The 18882-nt window shown below is 41.2% G+C and overlaps 3 protein-coding genes across 3 annotated transcripts in view; all 3 read right to left on the bottom strand.

The window, feature by feature from the left end:
- Window positions 1–18882, bottom strand: part of LOC138170728 (serpin B4-like) — a 427261-nt gene that overhangs the window by 38563 nt on the left and 369816 nt on the right. The window lies entirely within an intron of this gene.
- Window positions 11418–14198, bottom strand: LOC138170725 (selenide, water dikinase 2-like). Its single transcript, XM_069100228.1, has one exon. It carries the CDS (start codon window positions 14196–14198, stop codon window positions 12867–12869), a length of 1332 nt encoding a protein of 443 aa, XP_068956329.1. The 3' UTR covers window positions 11418–12866.
- Window positions 17003–18882, bottom strand: part of SERPINB12 (serpin family B member 12) — a 39806-nt gene continuing 37926 nt past the window's right edge. Inside the window, exon 8 of the mRNA XM_069100229.1 lies at window positions 17003–18470. Coding sequence (XP_068956330.1) covers window positions 18066–18470 — 405 coding nt within the window. The 3' untranslated portion in view covers window positions 17003–18065. The remainder of the gene's footprint in view (window positions 18471–18882) is intronic.

Raw genomic sequence — 18882 nt, forward strand, 5'->3', positions numbered from 1 at the left:
ACAGATCTTGAAATTTAGAGCAGGTGGGCATTTGAGTAGACAATCACATATATACATTTTGAAGTCCTTAAGTATTCTCATGAATAAGAATTGTAGTGCCCATCCTTGAGAAAGAAAGGCAAATGATCTGGAAGCTGATCAATATATATGTGATTCAGTCCATCAAATTCAATTCCTAGAAGAAAAGCAGCCTACCTGTGCCAGATCTTAAACTATACTACAAAATGGTAATCATTAAAAAAAAAATCTGGCATTGGAACATTTAAAAAATTCAAGGGGCAGCTAGGTGGTACAGTGAATAGAGCACCGGTCCTGGAGTCAGGAGGACCTGAGTTCAAATCCAGCCTCAGACACAACACAAATCTAGCCGTGTGACCTTGGGAAAGTCACTTAACCCCAATTGCCCTACCTTGCCCCCCCAAGAAGCAAAAAAAAAAAATTTCAGTGTTCATAATCTATATCTTCATTCTACCTCAGCCACACATAAAGATGATCACAACTTAGATCTCACCATCACCCATAATTCTGCTATGACCCAGAACTCTAAAATTCCTTTCTCTGATCATCATCTCCTATCTATCTTTCCCTCCTTCCTTTTGACTTATTCTTTCTATCTCTTCTGGGAAATACAGTCCCTGCACTTCTCAGTGCTCTCCCCATTCATTACCTTGTACCCTGGCCTCATTTCCCTCCCTTCAGAATGAATCCTATTGTTAACTAGTTCAATTATACACTAATACAGGGGTAGGGAACCTGCAGCCTCAAGGCCACATGTGGTCCTCTAAGTCCTCAAGTGAGGCCCTTTGACTGATTCCAAGTCTTAGAGGAGGGGATTTGTGCTGTGAAGTTTGGATTCAGTCAAAGGGTTGCACATGAGGACCTAGCCTCAAGGTTGAAGGTTCCCCACCCCTGCACTAATATAATCTTTTCAATTCCTTTCACCTTTGTCCTGTCTCTAGTCACTCTCAGTTAAATTCCAAATCTGGGTTACCTCCACAATATGACTTTCCTACCACATCTATGCTCCATGAAAAATTACATAACCTTATCAAATAGTCTTATCTAATTTTAACTGGGCCCTTGCTGCTTCATAGCAATTCTTCTATTCTCCCCCGATGGACCATATAGTATGCTCTCAAGGATGGCTATTTCAAACATTCTCCTCCCAAGTCCTTTACATTATCTCCTATCCCTTTCCCTTTCAGCAAAGAACTTCTCTTTTTGCTTTACCAAGAACCAAGACTACCCATTGCAAGCTCCTTCTTCTTTCCTACTTTATACCTCAAAATTTCCTTTATTTTGGTTTCCATTTTCTTTTCCCTTCCTCCATTCATTTTAACCTTTGATCATATTCTCTCGTCTCATACAAGAGTTTGTCCCCTATATCTTTCCTTCTGTTTATCTCATCTTAACTCTCTCTTTATCTATTGTCTTATTTGCTGCCTATAAATAGGAGATCTCCCCGATCTATTAAAAAATATTTTCCATTTGACCTTCATCCTCCCATCCTGTTTCACTTTTTCCTTTGACATCTAGTTCCTAGAAATACTATTGCTTCCATTTCTTTTTTTTTTCATTTTTCAAATGCTTTATTAACTTCTGATTTACATCATTCATTTCCACCAGATTGTGAGTTACAAATTTTCTCCGTTTTTCCTCTACCCACCGCCCCAGAATAGCAGTCCCACAGGATATCCCCTCCTCCAATCTGCTCTCTCCCATATCTTCTCCCATACCCCCTTAGACATTTCCAGTAGGGCATGGTGGATCTCTATGCCCAGTACCTATATATCTTATTTCCCAACTATATGTAAAATAGTATTAATAATAGTATATATATATATATAAAGATATATATATTTTGGGGGGGCGGAGCCAAGATGGCGGAGTAGAAGCACGACCTTCCCGCGGCTCCGGCTTCCACCCTCCCCAATCCATGTAAAAAGGGGACTCTAAACAAACTTTGAAGCTGTGGAACCCACAAAATCATACAGAGAAGCTAACCTCCCGCTGAGGACAGCCCAGCAGGCCGGCAGAAATCGGCCGGCCAGCGCAGCGCTCTGGGAGCCGAGCCAAGCCCCACGCTGAGGCTTTAGCCCCAGGGCAGACCTGACCAGCCGCCAGCCAGAGGGACTCCAGATCAGCAGCAGCTGTGGCCGTTTCCAGATTTATCAATACATAGATGCAAAGGACAAGGTGAGAGGCCAATGCAGTCTGGACTTTGGGACCCAGGAAGTGGGAGTGCGTGGCTTTTACCCCTGAAGCAAGAAACCACTGAGACGCCAGCACAGCCAGCCAGCGCCACATGGCGGCTTCAGCTCCTGGCCTGCAGAGTGTAGGGAGACCAAGCTCCAGTCTGAGGGGTCATCGCTCTTGCTTTAACCTGCTTGGATCTGGATTGCAGTCTAGGGTGGAGGTCCTGGGGTGTGTGTCCAGCTTGCCAGAGCATGTGGAGACCTCAGAGAGGACACCCATCTAATACCTCAGGCAGCTGAGAAAACCCCAGCGTTTGGGACAAAAACTCCCCTGTCTGGTGGCAGAGTCCTACTGTGGCAAAAAGCCCAAAAGTCAAATCATTGAGTGGCAAAATGAACAGGCAAAGGAAACAAAGCAGACAGAAGATTCCAACGTTACACTCCTATTTTGGGGATAAGAAGGAGCAAGGCATGGAACAGGAGGAAAACAGTGAAGTCAGAACTCCTGCACCAAATGCTTCAAAGGAAATACAAGCTGGTTACAGGCCATAGAGGACCTTAAGAAGCAGATAAGAGAAGTGGAGGAAAAATTGGGAAAAGAAATGAGAACAATGCAAGAAAATTATGAAATGAGAGTCAACAGCCTGACTGAAGAAAATAATACCTTAAAAAACAGACTGACTCAAATGGCAAAGGAGGCTCAAAAAGGCAATGAGGAGAAGAATGCCTTAAAAAGTCGAATTTGCCAGATGGAAAAAGAATCTCAAAAGCTCACTGAGGAGAATCATTGCTTCAGAATTAGATTGGAGCAAATGGAAGCTAATGACTTTATGAGAAATCAAGATGCTGTTAAACAGATCCAAACAAATGAAAGAATAGAAGGCAATGTGAAATATCTCATGGGAAGAACCACTGACCTGGAAAATAGATCCAGGAGAGATAATTTAAAAATTATTGGACTGCCTGAGAGCCATGACCAAAGTAAGAGCCTGGAAAGCATCCTCCAGGAAGTTCTCAAAGAAAACTGCCCTGATGTTTTAGAACCAGAGGGCAAAATAGAGGTTGAAAGAATCCACTGATCACCGCCTGAAAAAGATCCCAAAAAGAAAACTCCTAGGAATATTATAGCCAGGTTCCGGAATTCCCAGATTAAGGAGAGAATATTACAAGCAGCCAGGAAGAAACAATTTGAATATTGTGGAAACACAATCAGGATAACCCAGGATCTGGCAGCTTCTACACTGAGGGATCGAAGGGCCTGGAATGTGATATGGTCAAGGGAGCTGGGATTAAAACCAAGAGTCACCCACCCAGCAAAACTGAGTATCATGTTTCAGGGGAAAATATGGTCATTCAGTGGAATACAGGACTTTCAAGCATTCTTGCTGAAAAAACCAGAGTTGAATAGAAAATTTGACATTCAGATACAAGAAGCAAGAGAAGCATGAGAAGGTAAACAGGGAAAAGAAATCATAAGGAACTTATCAAAGTTGAACTATTTTTTTTTTAAGCAATCGGGGTTGAGTGGCTTGCTCGGGGTTGCATAGCCAGTTGTTGTTTCTGGGTGTGGTGCTGGGTGTCTGGGCCCGGATTTGATCCGGGTCGTCCCGGCACTGGGGCCGGTGCTCTTGCTCGCTGAGCCACCTGGCCAAAGTTGAACTATTAACATTTCTACATGGAAAAACAATAATTGTAACCTATGAAACTTTTCTCAGTAGTCGAAGGGATTAGAAATATATGAGGGTATGCGGGCATATGAATACATATGTGAATGTGTGCATATATGTTTACAGGTATACATAGATAGAGGGCACGGGACCAATTTAACAGGAAGGGATGATACTTAAAAGGTGAAATTAAGAGGTGAGAGGAATATAATGAGAGGAGATGGGGAGAGACAGAGTGGGGCAAACTATCTCATACAGAAGAGGCAAGGGAAAATGGTTACAATGGAGGGGAAGAATAGGAAGGCAAAAGGGAATGGGTCAACCTTATTCCTATTGAATCTGGCTTGAGGAGGGAGGGAAATACACACTAAATAGGGGATCTCACCCTCCAGGAGAATAGGGGGGGAAGGGGATGTGAGGGGGGATGATGGAAGGGAGGGCAGGCTGGGGGGGAGGGAAGTTGGAAGCACCCACTTTTGAAAAGGGACAGGATCAAAGTAGAGAATAGAACAAGTGGGAGGTGGGATAGGAGGGAGGGAAAAATAGTCAGTCTTTTACAATACATTTACTATGTTATTGTTTTGCATTAGCCACACATGTACAACCTATACTGAACTGCTTGTCCCCCCAGTGGGGGTGGGTGGCAGGGGGTGGGGAAGGGAATGAATCTGGAATTGAAAGTTTTAAAATCAAATATTCAAATATATGTGTGTGTGTGTGTATACTATTATTAATACCATCTTACATGTAATTAAGAAAAAAGATATACAGGCACTGAGGCATAGAGATCCACTGGAAAAGTTGAAACGGGTATGGGAGAAAATATGGGAGTGAGCAGATTGGAGGTGGGGATATCCTGTGGGACTGCTGTTTTGGGGGGATGGGTGGGGGAAAAACGGGGAGAAAATTTGTAACTCAAACTCTGGCGGAAACGAATGATGTAAATCAGCAGTTAATAAAGCATTTAAATTTAAAAAATATATATATATATATTTTTTTAATATTTGATTCATTCCCTTCCTCCCTTGTCACCCACCCTTACTGGGAAGATAAGAAATTCAGTATAGGTTGTACATGTGTAGCTAATGCAAAACATTACCATAGTAGATATATTGTAAAAGACTGACTATATTTCCCTCCCTCCTATCCCACCTCCCACTTGTGCTTTTCTCTACTTTGGTCCGGTCCCTTTTCAAAAGTGGATGCTTCCAACTTCCCTCCCCCTGAGCCTGCTCTCCCTTCCGTTATCCCCCTCTCATCCCCTTCCCCCCTACTCTCCTGTAGGGTGAGATATCTTATTTAGTGTGTATGTCATTCCCTCCCTGAGCCAAATTCAATGAGAATAAGGTTGACCCATTCCCTTTTGCCTTCCTATTCTTCCCCTCCATCTTCCTTTGCCTCTTCTATATGAGACAGTTTACCCCATTCTGTATTGCTTCCATTTCTTCACTTTCTATTCCTCAACTCTTGAATGTGTCTAACCCTACCACTTAAATAAAATTGTTCTCTCCAAGGTACTAATGATCACTTAAATTCAAGGGCCTTTTCTCAGTCCTCATTGTATTTTACTAGTTAATTTTGACACTGTAGACTATCCACTCCTGGATATTCTCCTCCCTTGGCTTCTGTGAGACTTCTCTTTCTTGGCCTTCATCCTACTTCAATATTCCCTCTCAGTCTCCTTTGCTGGATCATCATCCATCTCCCTTTGGGAAGTCCCCTAAGGCCCTGTCCTGATCTTCTGTTCTCTCTCTATACTCTCTTAGTTATCTCATTTAGCTCCCACAGACTCAGTTACCTCTATGTAGATGGCTTCCAACCTACATATTCAGTCCTACTCTCTCTATTTCAATCCCATAACACCATCCAACCTTGAGATTTCATTGGCAACTCAAATTCCTTCTTTCCAAAACAGAAATCATTGTCTTATCCCCTAAACTCACCCCAACTTCAAACTTAACTGTTTCTGTTTCTTGCCTTCTAATCACCCAGGTTCAATCAAAGAATCTCAGCATTGGGAGATTTTAGAGGTCATCTATTCCAATCCATATGTGAACATAAATGTGATTGATACTCTACAAACCTGACAAGTAGGCATTCAGACACTGCTTGAAGACCTCTCTTTAATCCTCAACCTCAGAGTCAGCTAACAGTTCAACACTCTTCTTCACCCCAGACCCCATATCCAGTTATGCTACTACCTGTTCAACATCTCTCATTTCTGTCCTCTTCTCTCCACTGATAAGGTCACTACCCTAACCTAGGTTTTTCTTGCCGCCCACTTGGACTACTGTAATAGCTTCCTAATTGGACTTTCAGTTTCTAGTTTCTCCCTTCTCCTGTTTTTCACAAAGTTTCCAAATTAAAATCCCAAAAGTTTAGCCATGTCATTCTTTTGAAAATCTTCAGTGCTTCCCTGTTGTCCCTAAAATATTCAACCTAGCATTTAAAACGCTCTACAGTAATCTATCTCTCATTTCTCTCTCCAGCTTTATTTCACATTGTTCCTCTTTTCATTCACTATGTTCCAGCTAAACCAGCCTACTAGCTGGTCCCCAAATTCAGTATCTCCATGCCTTTACAAATCCTGTCCCACCACTACCAAAAATATGAAAGTGGAAAGGGGTTCATATATACAAATATATTGATATAGCAGCTCTTTTGTGATAGCAAAGAAATGGAAACTGAGGAGATGGCCATCAACTAGGGAATGGTTGAACAAATTACATGAATGTGACTGAATACTATTGTGCTATGAGAAATTATGAAAAGGTTTCAGAAAAACCTGGGAAGACTTGTATGAACTAATGCAAAGAAGGGAGCAGAAATAAAATAATTTATGCAAAGGAACAATAAAATTAACTTTGAAAGACTTAGGAACTCTGATCAAAACAATAACCAAGGACAGCACCAATGGATTCACAAAGAAACATTCTATCTACCTCCAGATAAAGAGCTCTGAGTGCAAATTACAGCATATTTTCTTTTTCTTTTTTTTTGGACACTTCTAATACAGAAATTTGTTATATATGACTATACCTATTTGTAATGGGTTTTGTGTTTCTTGCCTTCTCAATAGGTAGAGAATAGGAAGGAGAGAATTGAGAATTAAAAACAACAAAAAGCTGTCCCCTATGATGCCTAGAATATACTCATTCCTAACCTATGCCTGTTGGAGTCTTTAGCTTCATTTAAGGTTCAACTCACTTGCTATCTTCTAGGCAAATCCCTTCTTAATACCCCAAATTGTTAGTGCTTCCTCTCTCCTGAAATTATCCTGTATTTAGGTATTTGTGTAGATGCCAAGTTCTTCCAGTAAAATGTACACTCCTTCTGAGCAAAGATTATTTCATTTTTGTCTCCATACCCATATCCATGAACGTAGCAGGTACTTGTTGTTCAGTCATTTTCAGGTGTGTCCAACTCTTGATGACCCCATTTGCGTTTTCTTGGCAAAGGTACTGGAGTAGTTTGCCATTTCCTTCTCCAGCTCATTTTAGAGATGAGAAAACTGAGGCAAACAGGGTTAAGTGACTTACCCAGTCACTAGCTAGGAAGTGTCTGAGGCCAGATTTGAACTTGGGAAGATCCTAACTTCAGGCCTCACACTCTATCCACTATGCCACCTAGCTGGTAGTGAATAAATGTTTATTAAAGTCATACCAGTAAACCAGAATCCTTAAGGCAGACAGAGGGTATATGCCCAAACTGAAGACAAGAAAAGACACTACTACTCTCCTAGAAAAAGGGGGCACTAAAGGAAAGTTCAAAGTTCAAAACCAATACTAAGAGGGGAAGTAGAATGGCCTAGATAAAAGAAATAAAACCAAGCAAGAGAATGGCGTCATTCTCTGAAATGGTAACAAAGAACACAAGAGGAATTGTTTAGGAATTTAAATCTCTGTACAGTGAATTTCAATTGTATGTAACATGACTGAAGACTCTGAGCCCACACAGGTTATATTTGTAAAGTCCCTTCTAGGAAAAAAAGTCTTTTAATTTTTCTGTCTTGGGTCTCAGTATTTTGTTATCAGCAATGACTAAATGACTCTTGCAAGCATCAAGGCAATCCTAGGTCTGAAGGGTCAAGCATTAGGAGTAAACGTAACCAACATGGCTGCCCAGTTATGGTAGAACTGAACGTACACAAAGGGTTCTTGATTTAGGAAACACTTAAGTATTGTGATAGGACTATATACTGCTATAAATTATTAGGGTAATATATATTTCTGGGGAAGATATTGAATAGGACAAATGTAGCTGTGATGAGTGAGATGACACATACTCTGGAGTCTTCCCAAGTCACCAGAGAAATACCCAGTATTGGGGCTGCAGGTGGGGTAACTTTTTGAAAATGAAAAATTATAATTGAGTGCACAGGGTGGGTGGTATTGGATGGGAATGAAAGGGGTAGTTAAGACATAAGACAGGTTAAAATTTCCTTTACAGGATTTACTTCTTGTCCAAGTAAGTTCCCTGTAACAAGGTTAAGAGGGATGAGGCCTTTGTTATGTCATTAATAACTTCAGATTATCCTGAATACTTCATGGCTCACTAAAACCACATTTGGAGAGGACAGATTTTGTGGCCAGCCTTGATACTGGAGCTTATTCACTTGGATTTAGCAACTGAAAAAAGAGCTTCTAGAGCAATAATTCTTCACCCTCTTTCATGTGTGCCTAAAATAGGTAAGACTACAATGGAAACCAATTATATTGAAATGGTTATCAAACACCAAAAGAATTTTTTTAAAGCTTACAGACTTCCTGTTCAAGAGACTCTGATAACAGGAAGGAGATTACATAGAAGGCAGCCTTAGATCATTTACTGGTGGGAAAACTGCAGATCTACATAAGCACCCTGGAATTTTTATACTCCAGAGATGGCAAGAGTGAAGTGGCAACATCAGAGAAACATAGTTCCTTAAGAACCATGAAGGAGAGATGCTGAAACAAAGAGCCAAGAAGCAACAAGGAAGAGATATGATGTGAAACAAACAGACCTTGCCCTTCAATTATACTGTGAGTCAAGCAGACTATAAATGTTTGAGGTCAACTCTATGGGAAGGAAGAAAGCAGCAAACAAGTCTAGAAAGTTATAAAGTTCCTCACAAGATGAGGCTCTCCAGATGGAGACATTTAACCCTTTATTCTTGTAGGAAGGTTTCAACCTTAAGTACAAGTCTGGATAAGTTTCTGTTAAAAGTTGAAGACCCACTGGAAGGGGAAAGTTGTGTTGACCAATTATGGGTTCAGATGTAACTCCTTTTTAATTTATGTTTTCTATAAAGTTTGCCTGTATTCAATGTCCTAAGTCTTTGTATTAGGGCTTACAATCCTCTTCCCCTGTTGTAGATACTGAGGCATGAGTTAAGATTCTGATGTCCTCAGAAGATACCCTACATGAGGACACAAGCCAAAATGAGAAATGTTTTAAGATTTGAGTCTAATCTGTCTGCACCTAGAGTTTTAAGATTCTTGGTGGATCAGAAGCAACTATCAATTCCTGTCCCTCCTCAAAAAAGGTAAAAGAGTTTGAGGAATACCTGTCCTCCTATAAAGTTGTAGGTAGAATGAAGTTACTTTTAAAAATATTAAAAACAAAGAGAAAAATGATCATAGGTGGCCAAGACACTGGAAATTAGAAGAATGTGACAAAGAGACAGGGGAAAAAGGACCACTGAACACGTGTAGTTAAATAACAAATATAAAGCCTTTTTCAGTGGAGAACTATCTTCTTAAAGGAGAAAGGAGTCTGTTTCTTCTCAAAGGAATAAGGATGGGAATCTGTAGATCCCATCAGGAGAAAAACCATTTATTACAAGTCAAGGAAGAGAGGCAAGTAGTGGTAGTTATTTTAGTATCCAGCAGAGTCACCTGCTACCACTACTTGCCTTGTCTTCCTTGACTTTTTAACTGTCAACCTGACACTAACAATAGAGTTCTGTTGTATTCCTATGGCATGTATCCTAGATTTTGAGAACCTGACAAGAATTATCAATCTTGATAGCTACTACCAAACAATTTCTGTTGATTCACCCAGGAACAAACAATACTGCCAGAGGCATCTAGAAAAGCATGAGCAAAATAATAAGGACCTTAGCAGTACAGGTGACATTTTAATCACTATTGATGATTAAAAGGAAAGGGCTTCTGAAAAGGTTTGGGAAGTAGATAGTTAAGATGATATTTAAGAAAAGTTTTGTATTTCTGAACCATAGCTTAAGATACATACAGAATGATGATCACTACCTAATGGAATGTACCTAAAAAGGATGGTTAAAAAAATCCAAATTATTGATAAAAACATTATGCCAAACAAGGTCAAGCACAAATCTGTGAGACACAGTATGGGAACCTACTTATTTGCCTAGAGTCTTTCATATCTAATTAAAAAAAAAAATTCACTTCAAAATGAAAAGAAGAAACTTGCTTATTTATAACTACCAAACTAGATAATACAGAGTGTACCTACAAAATAGGGGGGGGAAAGGTATCCTAGAGATCTAAATTCAAGGAAACAAATTTAACCTTAACAGGTGTGACTGAGACTTGAGATGGGGTCCATGTCTAGAAAATTACTCTGGAAGGAGATGTGCTTTATATAAAAGATTAAAAGGGGAATAGAAAATAGCTAATTAAGAAAATGTTTAGTGAGAAAATCCAGGAGTCAGAAGGGGAAGCATGGTGAAAAAGAAATTGAGTAAAAACCAGCTGAAAGAGGAAGAGAATATTGTTATGATTCACACATTAAAAAGGAGCAGAGATCTTTTAAAAAATAGATCTTTTTAAAAACCTTAACAAAGACGCTTGATACAGTAGTGATAGCAAACTACAATTACCCAGATATCTACAGCTTTCTCTGCCCAAAGCAGAGCAGCCAGTAATTTTTTGGCTTGCCTTTATAACTTTATCCTTCAAAAGGTAATGGAAGCGACAAGGTGAGCTATATTCTAGAGCTGATTCTCACTAACAAAGAGAAATTGGCTACTGAAGTAAAAATGATAGCAACCTAGAAGAGAAGTGACCATTCCATCTTAAAGTTTATGAAAAATTAGCAGGCACTCTGAGATAGGTGAATAACAGATTTCACAGTTCAGAGAAAGTATCCCATGGAGTAAAATTTTACAAAACAATCAGTCCAGGAGGGATAGAAGGCTCAAGGATGAAATTCTGAAAATGTAAAAAGAAGCAACATTGAGAAAGAAAAGGTGACTGCCTAAAAAGTCTCTTGTAGATACACAAGGAACACATTAACCAACTCTGATTTTTAAAAGGCAGAAGACTGAAGGAAGGTTAGGTAAATGAGGGCAAATATAAAAGCATAGTATGGTACTGTGTTAAAAAGCACTCAAGTTCAGAAAAAACTGAGGCTGGCCAGGAATAACTTTACAACAAAAAAAGATGTCTTTAGCTTATATTGGTAAAAAGAGAAGAATAAAAGATAGGATAGTATTACTGACTAAAATGGATAAAGCTATGATAACAAGTAAAGATAACAATAATAAACATATAGCACTCTAAGGTTTATAAAGTGCTTTACATAGGTTATCTCATTTGATCCTTGGCAAATTACTCAATTCTTTATTTCTCTTCCAAACAGAATAGTCTTTGGACTGGAAAGAACACAACAAAAGTAGAAAACAGATAACAGAAACACAAGATAAGCAAGAATATATAGAGAACTCATGACTGAATAAATTCAAATGACTAGGCCCACATGAATACTTTCCAGGATACTTCGCTTAAAAAGACTTGGAGGATGTGATTGCTAAAACACTGTCTATAATATTTGAAATAATAATAGTTAATATTTATATATTTCTTTTAACATTTGTAAAGCACTTTACATGCATTATTTCATTTGTACCTCATAACAACCCTGTGAGGTAAATACAATTATATTTGAGGAAACAAGTTCAGAGAGATTACATGAGTTGCCCATGATCACATAACTGTTGTCAGAGGAAGGATTTGAAAACAGATCTCTTCTATGTCTAGGACTCTTTCCAGAATAGAAGTGCCCCAGACTTCGAGAAGGGTAAAGCTGTACTGATTTTCAACAAAGGAAACTATACAGGCCAGAGAGATTAACTTTGATCCCTATCAAAATAATAAAACGTATTAGAAAATAAATCATTCATGAGTATCTAGAAAAGACTGCAGTGCTCATAGCAAACTAGCATGGCAAGGAACAGGTCATGCCAGACTACCTCTTTTCCTTTTTTGATAAGTGTTGCTACACTGACAGATAAGAGGAAAGCTAAGAATACAATTTATCTAGATTTTATTTGTTTATTTATTGAGATCTAAAAATTAACTTTATTAGTTGAGTGACCAGGAATTGACAACTTAAGATTATACATTTTAGAGACACCAAAGCCTAGGCTCTGAGGTTTTGCTCAGCCTCTTCCAGCCCCTTAATAGGGTTTTATGGGAGAGGCATCATAAATAGAGACAAGGCAAGGTTAGCAGAATGGCTTCAGGTCATTACTTCCCAACCTTTGGACAAGCTGCTCACTTCTTGGCCAGGGTGGGGAAGAGCCAACACTTGAAGGGAAAAAAAATCCAATAAATAATTCCAGATAATACCGTTACAAGTTTCAAAGTTTTTGTTCCAGGCTTATTTGCTTATGATCTAAGTTCTTTCTGATGTGTCTTTCACCGTCAATAAATAATCTAATTTCCTATGTATGAATATAATCAACCAAGCAATCTCTCTAATCACATAGTTCAAGAAAAATTCTCAAACTTTAACAGCTTCATCTTGCTGCTGGAAGGGGAAATAAAATTATTCTGCTTCTCTACTATAGAAGAGAGTAGAAAACATCTAAAATATAATTTATGACACTGAAATAGCACAAAAGCAGCTGTTTCCTTAACTGGCTCATTAAAGAAAGTCACCCAAAGAGGGCAACTTTACCATTCAAACAAGTTTCTTTGGAAATTTCCCCTTCCCCAAATCAATAAGTAGTCCTTTAAACGATCCATGATTGTGTCCAAGTCTATAAGTTCCAAAAAAACGTTGTTCTGCCACGTGGTATGACTTCAATAATCCCTGGTTTGTCGATGATGCGGGCCGTCTGGTTTCCTTTTTCCACAATGCCAATAATCCATGCTTGGTGACCCTCTCCATATTTAGGAGACTTAATTTCAGCACAGAAGCGAGCTGCTTGCTCTCGGGGCAAACAAATCAGTAAACCCCCAGAGGTTTCTGCAGATGTTCCCTGGAGAAGACCAAAACGCCCACTGGCCTTACTAATAGCAGCCATCTTAGCGATGATTGGAAGATTATGAATGACAAAGGATACTTGACTTCTTTGTTGCTTTGCAAGATTCTGAGCATGTCCCAAGATTCCAAAGCCAGTGACATCAGTGGCAGCATGAGCATTAAAAGTGTGCATCAATCCAGCTGCAGTTCTATTCAGCGTGGCCATACTAAACATAGCCTCCTGATAGGCTAATTCTACATCTTCTCTAGTTGCCACCAACTTTATTTTATTCCACCTCTCTGGATTATCCAGCCACTGGTAGGCATTGACTGCCACTTGAGTTCCTAAAGGTTTGGTCAACACCAGCACATCCCCAGGAACTGCACTGTCGGGCATGATGAACTCATTAGGCTGACAGACCACAGTAGCAACACCTCCAATTATGATCCAGGGGTTGATCACCGTCTGCCCCCCAGTCACTGAGGTTCCTCCTTCCTCAGCCGCATCCCTAAAGCCTTTGATCATAAGAGGCATGACTTTTTCTCTCTCGTCTTCATTCATCTTTTGGCTGACACTGAGTAACATCAGCATATTATCACATTCGGTAATGCCCATGGCATAAAGATCACTCAGCACATTGGCACAGGCGATCCGTCCCATCATGTAGGGGTCTTCGACCAACGGGTAAAAGAAGTCGGTGGTCTGCACGAGCGAAAGCCCTCCGTGTCGCAAAGGGATCACACAGGAATCCATTCCGATGCCTAGGGAGGGGGGGGAGGGGCTGGCGCCCGCCGCCAACGGCAGGAAGGGCCCGGCATCCGGCCCGGGCTCCTGGGCGGCCGGCCCCGCAGCCTCCTCCGCCGCACCGTCCCCGAAGCCGAGGCCTAGGCCGGGGGCCCGCAGGGGCCGCTCCTCCGGCCGCGTCAGTCCCGCCAGGAGCGTGAGCAGCGCCTCCTGCGGGACTTTGCAGCCTCATCCCTTCATGTCGGAGAAGCTCGTCAGGCGCCAGTTCGGCCTCAGCCCCAGCGCCCGGGGCTCAAAGGGGCGATAGGAGCTGGCGAGGGTGCCGCTGGTCGCTGGGGTGACGGCTCCGTTCCCAACCGTCGCTGCCGCCGCCGCAGCCATAGCGCCTGCTCAGTCCCCCCCCGCCCGCGCCCGACTCTCGCGAGGTTACTGGTAACTGTCCTTTTACCGAGCGTTCCTTCCGCTGAGCCTCTGACGAGTAGAACGAGCGGAGCGGCTCATGCTGCCTGGTGCGCGAGCTCCGGGACTGCTGCTGAGCGCCTGGCGAGGAGAGTGTTCCGTGCTGCTGCTCCCTCCCGGGCTGCTGCCGAGAGCTTCCAGGGCTGCGCTGGGGCGCGAGCTCCCCGGCGGCAGCGGAGTGCGTCTCGTGCTGCCTCGTGCGTGAGCTCCTGGGCTGCTGCCGCAGAGCGCGCGACGAGGGGGAGGAGAGGACGCGGAATGCGCTGTACGGCCTCACGCAAAGAGCCCAGCTTTAACTGGCTCTGGGCCTTCTCGCGAAGAGGCTGCCTGTGCAAGTTCCCTAAGGGGGAGGAGGGACTTCTCGGAATGCCCGCTGCGGTTTTATCTAAGATGAAGGCGGGTCTGGCGGTTAGTAATCTGCTTATGATTGGCAGCCAGGTGTTGTGCCTAAGGAGATGTCTCATTTCTGCAGATATGAAAACTGTGACGGTTTAAGTTACTTGTCCAGGGTCACAGGAGTGATCTTGGAGTCAAGATTCAAATCCAGGTCGACCTCACTCCAAGTCTAGCCTTCCCACTGAAGCTTGTCTACAGATGAAACAAAGGTGCAACAGTAAAGGTTCAAAAACTCTCGACCGACCTTATGAGTGGGTCAGTTTAATAAGATGAAATTTAGTAGAGAAAAATAAATGAAAAATCTTTATGTTTAAAAACTCATATTTACAGATAACAGCCCCCCCCCCAAAAAAAAAAAAGAAAAGCTGAGGCTACAAGCTCAGTATAAAGTGTGTTTTGACAGCCCAAGAAATTCGATCTTCATTTGCGTTAAGGGTCCAGGACTAGAAAGAGCATCAGCTTTTCTTTTACAGACCCCGTGGCCAGAGTACTGTGTTCAGTTCTGGCCAGCAGGGTTTAGGGAAAGATATTGATAAGCTAGAGAAGATCCAGAGGAGGGCAAACTAAGGGCTTGGAATGCACAGTTGTCTAAGTTCTGAGGCAGCCCCAAAAATAGAGCCCAGGGCCTCGAGTCAGGAAGATCTGAGCTCTTAAGCCAGCCCCAGACACTGGTACCTGTAAGATCCTAAGCAAGTCTGCCTCTGTTTCCTAAACTGTAAAAGAAAAACACCCATCTCACAGGGTTGTGTGGAACAAATGAGATTTTTGTAAAGTGTTTAGCACATAGCAAGATCTTTAAAAATGCTTGTCTGCTCCAAAATTATCTCCCTCCCCTGGGGGCTGTTGTTTGTCCTTGGTTCTGGAAGAGGACCTGTGGATATCCAGAAGGCCAGAAAAAGATAAGGCCTACTGGAGATGGCCCTGGATGCTGTGGGAGACCATGGCCTTTTCCAGCTGAGGTTTTTCCCAGGTCTCAGTTTATCTGAGGCTGTGCCCATACGGTGATTAAGGTTAGGTAAGAAATAAGGCAAAGAATGGCTTCTTCTACCTTGTCAAGAAAAGAAGAAGAAAAAAAAGAAAAAGTCATTCTGGGTGGCAAAGACCTTCAGGGTTTCTTGACAAAATAGAAACAATTGATAATTTACACTCAGAGCCATCAGAATCTAAACAATGATCAAGTGAGGCTCCCTCCCTTTTCCTGCCCCCATTCCTAAAGGAATTACTGCTTTTTAGGCTAGAAAAACAGGGACTGCAATAGAGAGGGGACATGATAATGATCAGCTGGTATTTTATAGTCTGTTGCTCACTGATAGACCATTTATTTTGCTTGACATCAGAGAGCAGAAAGACTATATTTTATTATTATTTTCTTTATAGCCATAGCAGTGATAATTCTAAGTAGGATCACAGAAATGTGGTTTAAATTCAGTTAGATAGATTTGATATGGGCCGTCTTCCCATCCAAAATGACTGGGGGGAGGGGAATGAACTTGGATTCCCATAAAACCAGGAAGATTCTGAAGGACTGCTTTGCCTCATATGTATCTCCTCTTACCGCTTCTCCCTCCACCTCCCAACCCCATTTCAGGCAGAATAACACTTTAACTCCTACTTAAGCTAGAAGATTGTAGATTTAGACCAGGTAGAAGAGACTTCAGAGCTAATCTAGTCCAATCTTCTCCTATGTATAGATGAGGAAAATGAGGCAGGTAGAGGTTAGGCCTAAGTAACAGAGTTGGGAATTAAACTCAGGTCCTTATGACAGGTCACAACTGTGAAGGTTACAGTGTAACTCTAACCTAATGCAGACTGAAACACATACAAGTGGCCAGGTTCCTACTAATGCCTCCATCCAAAGTTCTCTAGAAATAAGTTTCTGTGCAGTCAAAAAAGGTGTCAAAAGTATGAAGGGTGCCACTACTCTTTGTCGTATCTGGTCTCGAGAGAATTTTGCACGGGAGGAATTTCTTTTTCTATATTGTATAAATGAATATTCTCATTTGAAACCTTTCTTTGAACTTTTGACAGTGTGACAACTTTAACTGCCACCACAGCTTCCCTGGGATACCTGGGATTGAATTAATCAATTCCACAAACTAGAATCTTTTATACCTAGCTGTTTGGCCCTGGGCAAGTTACTTAACCTCTGTGTGCCTCAATTCCTCAACTGTAAAATGTAGATCATAATAGCACCTACATCCCAAGCATATTTTGAGGATTAAATTTGCTATCTGTAAAGAACTTAGCACAATGTCTAGCATGTAGTAGGCACTTAAAAATGTTTATTTCCTTCCTTTCTACCTGAACTATTTAAATAATATAGACAAAAGTTATATGGATTGTACTTTACATTTTTATTGTTTTGTTCAGTAAAAAACAATTTTTTTCTCATTACTTGGCAACGTGATTTGGACATTTTAGTTAGCAAAATATCTTTGTTTACTTAAAAAGAACATTTTGAATCCATATAGATGATACATGTTAGCAAGGAAGACAGATAAGAAAGGTTAATTACCCCCCCCCATTCATCAGTCTACAAATGTGAGGATTTTATTATAGTGGATAAACATGATTTTTCTATGACTCAAATCCTGAGAAATCTCAACTCCATTCTCTCCGAAGAGGATGCATACTTAACACACTCCTGTTTACATAGGAGAGAATAAATCTGATTTTCAGTCTTTGGTAAGTGTTAACCTAGGTATTTGTGTGGTCTGGAGCACTATTTTAAGTTTCTATAGTAGTCACATAAGTGTTCATTGAATGGAATTAGCACAATGACTGACACATAATAAATGCTTGTAGATTGATAGATTGATTAATTATAGAGAGTGATTTTTTTTCCCTGCAGCTGAAGAGGATGTAAGGAAGAAAGACAGTACATTTTTCCTGCTGATATCCCCTTATGTCTGCCCCCCAGGACTGTTATCTCCCCAGTAGAGGCAGATGTGACTTAGGGAAAACAATTCCCATTTAACTAATCCCAGGCTTCTGTTTTTCCTAGGTTCTTTAATAGAATCAGTTCCTTTTCTGAGTAGGCTAGGGAGTCTGATGACTTGGTTCATTAATAATACAGGAAAACAAAATATGAAAGATAGTAAGCTTTTTCCTGAACTTTGTTGATGTGGAAATCAGGAAGTCAAGGAAGATAAGTAGACCTGGGGTCTGGCAGGGGAACTTTCAGCAAAGAGAGAAATAGTATTGTGTTGAATAAGCCTCTGGGAGAGGAACAGGAAGTGACACTGGCAGATAGCTGGGGGTTAAGCGCTAGTGGGATTGGGCAAGTGACTGATTAACTCTAATTCAGGTCCCTTAATACCCATGGTATAGTAAAGAGAGGCTATGCTACCATTTTCTTGCTGCCCCATAAAGTAGAGGTAAATAGACCCATTCTCAAGGAGAGCAGACTTTGCCATAGAAAAGGATGGTGCCTGTTTTGTTGTGTCTGATGAAAAATAAAAATGGGTGATTGGCATTAAATGTTACATAAGTTGGTGCAGACTTTGTAGTAATCGCAGCTCCGGTGGCAGCTGCAGCTTGGGTACCATCTTCATTAACCTCCACAAATGTCTTGTGGACAGCTTTTGACAAATACAGGTAGGGACTTGAAGAAATTCCACTAAGATCAGACTTGGCCTCATCAAAGATATCTGTGATCCCCATTTTGTGGAGAATAAAGTTGAGATCTAAGTTGCTTTCCATGGTGAATTGGGGAAAGGAGACATCTACCTTTTCCTCACACATAATAGTGGGACTGGTCCATTCTTTTATCTTCTCGTGAGTCATCTGCTTTTCAAGCTATCAAGATAAAAAGGATAATCAGTGTTAGTAATGAAAAGTCTATTTCCAAAAAAAAGGTCACTATCCATGGATGCTGAATATTGCAAACAAGCATATTTCATTTTTTTTTTTTTGCCTTTTGGAGGGCAATTGGGGTTAAGTAATTTGCACAAGGTTACTCAGCTAGCTTTTGGTTTTGGTTTTGGGTGTGGGTGTGGGTGTGTGTGGGTGGGTATGTGTGGGTGTTAAGTGTTTGAGGCTGGAACTGAACTTGGGTCCTCCTGACTCCGGGCCAGGTGCTTTGCTCACTGTGGGCCACCTAGCCGCCCCTAGCATATTTCATTTTAAAACTCTTCCAGATTAGTTCCTTTTTGGTTTAAAATGTTACCTTAAATACTTCTGTCCTCAACTGGAGTAGTGACACCTTTCC

Source organism: Petaurus breviceps, unplaced genomic scaffold, assembly GCF_028583685.1.
Source record: "Petaurus breviceps papuanus isolate PSGF00001 unplaced genomic scaffold, PetGlider_PUasm1.0 38, whole genome shotgun sequence".
Lineage (NCBI taxonomy): Eukaryota > Metazoa > Chordata > Mammalia > Diprotodontia > Petauridae > Petaurus > Petaurus breviceps.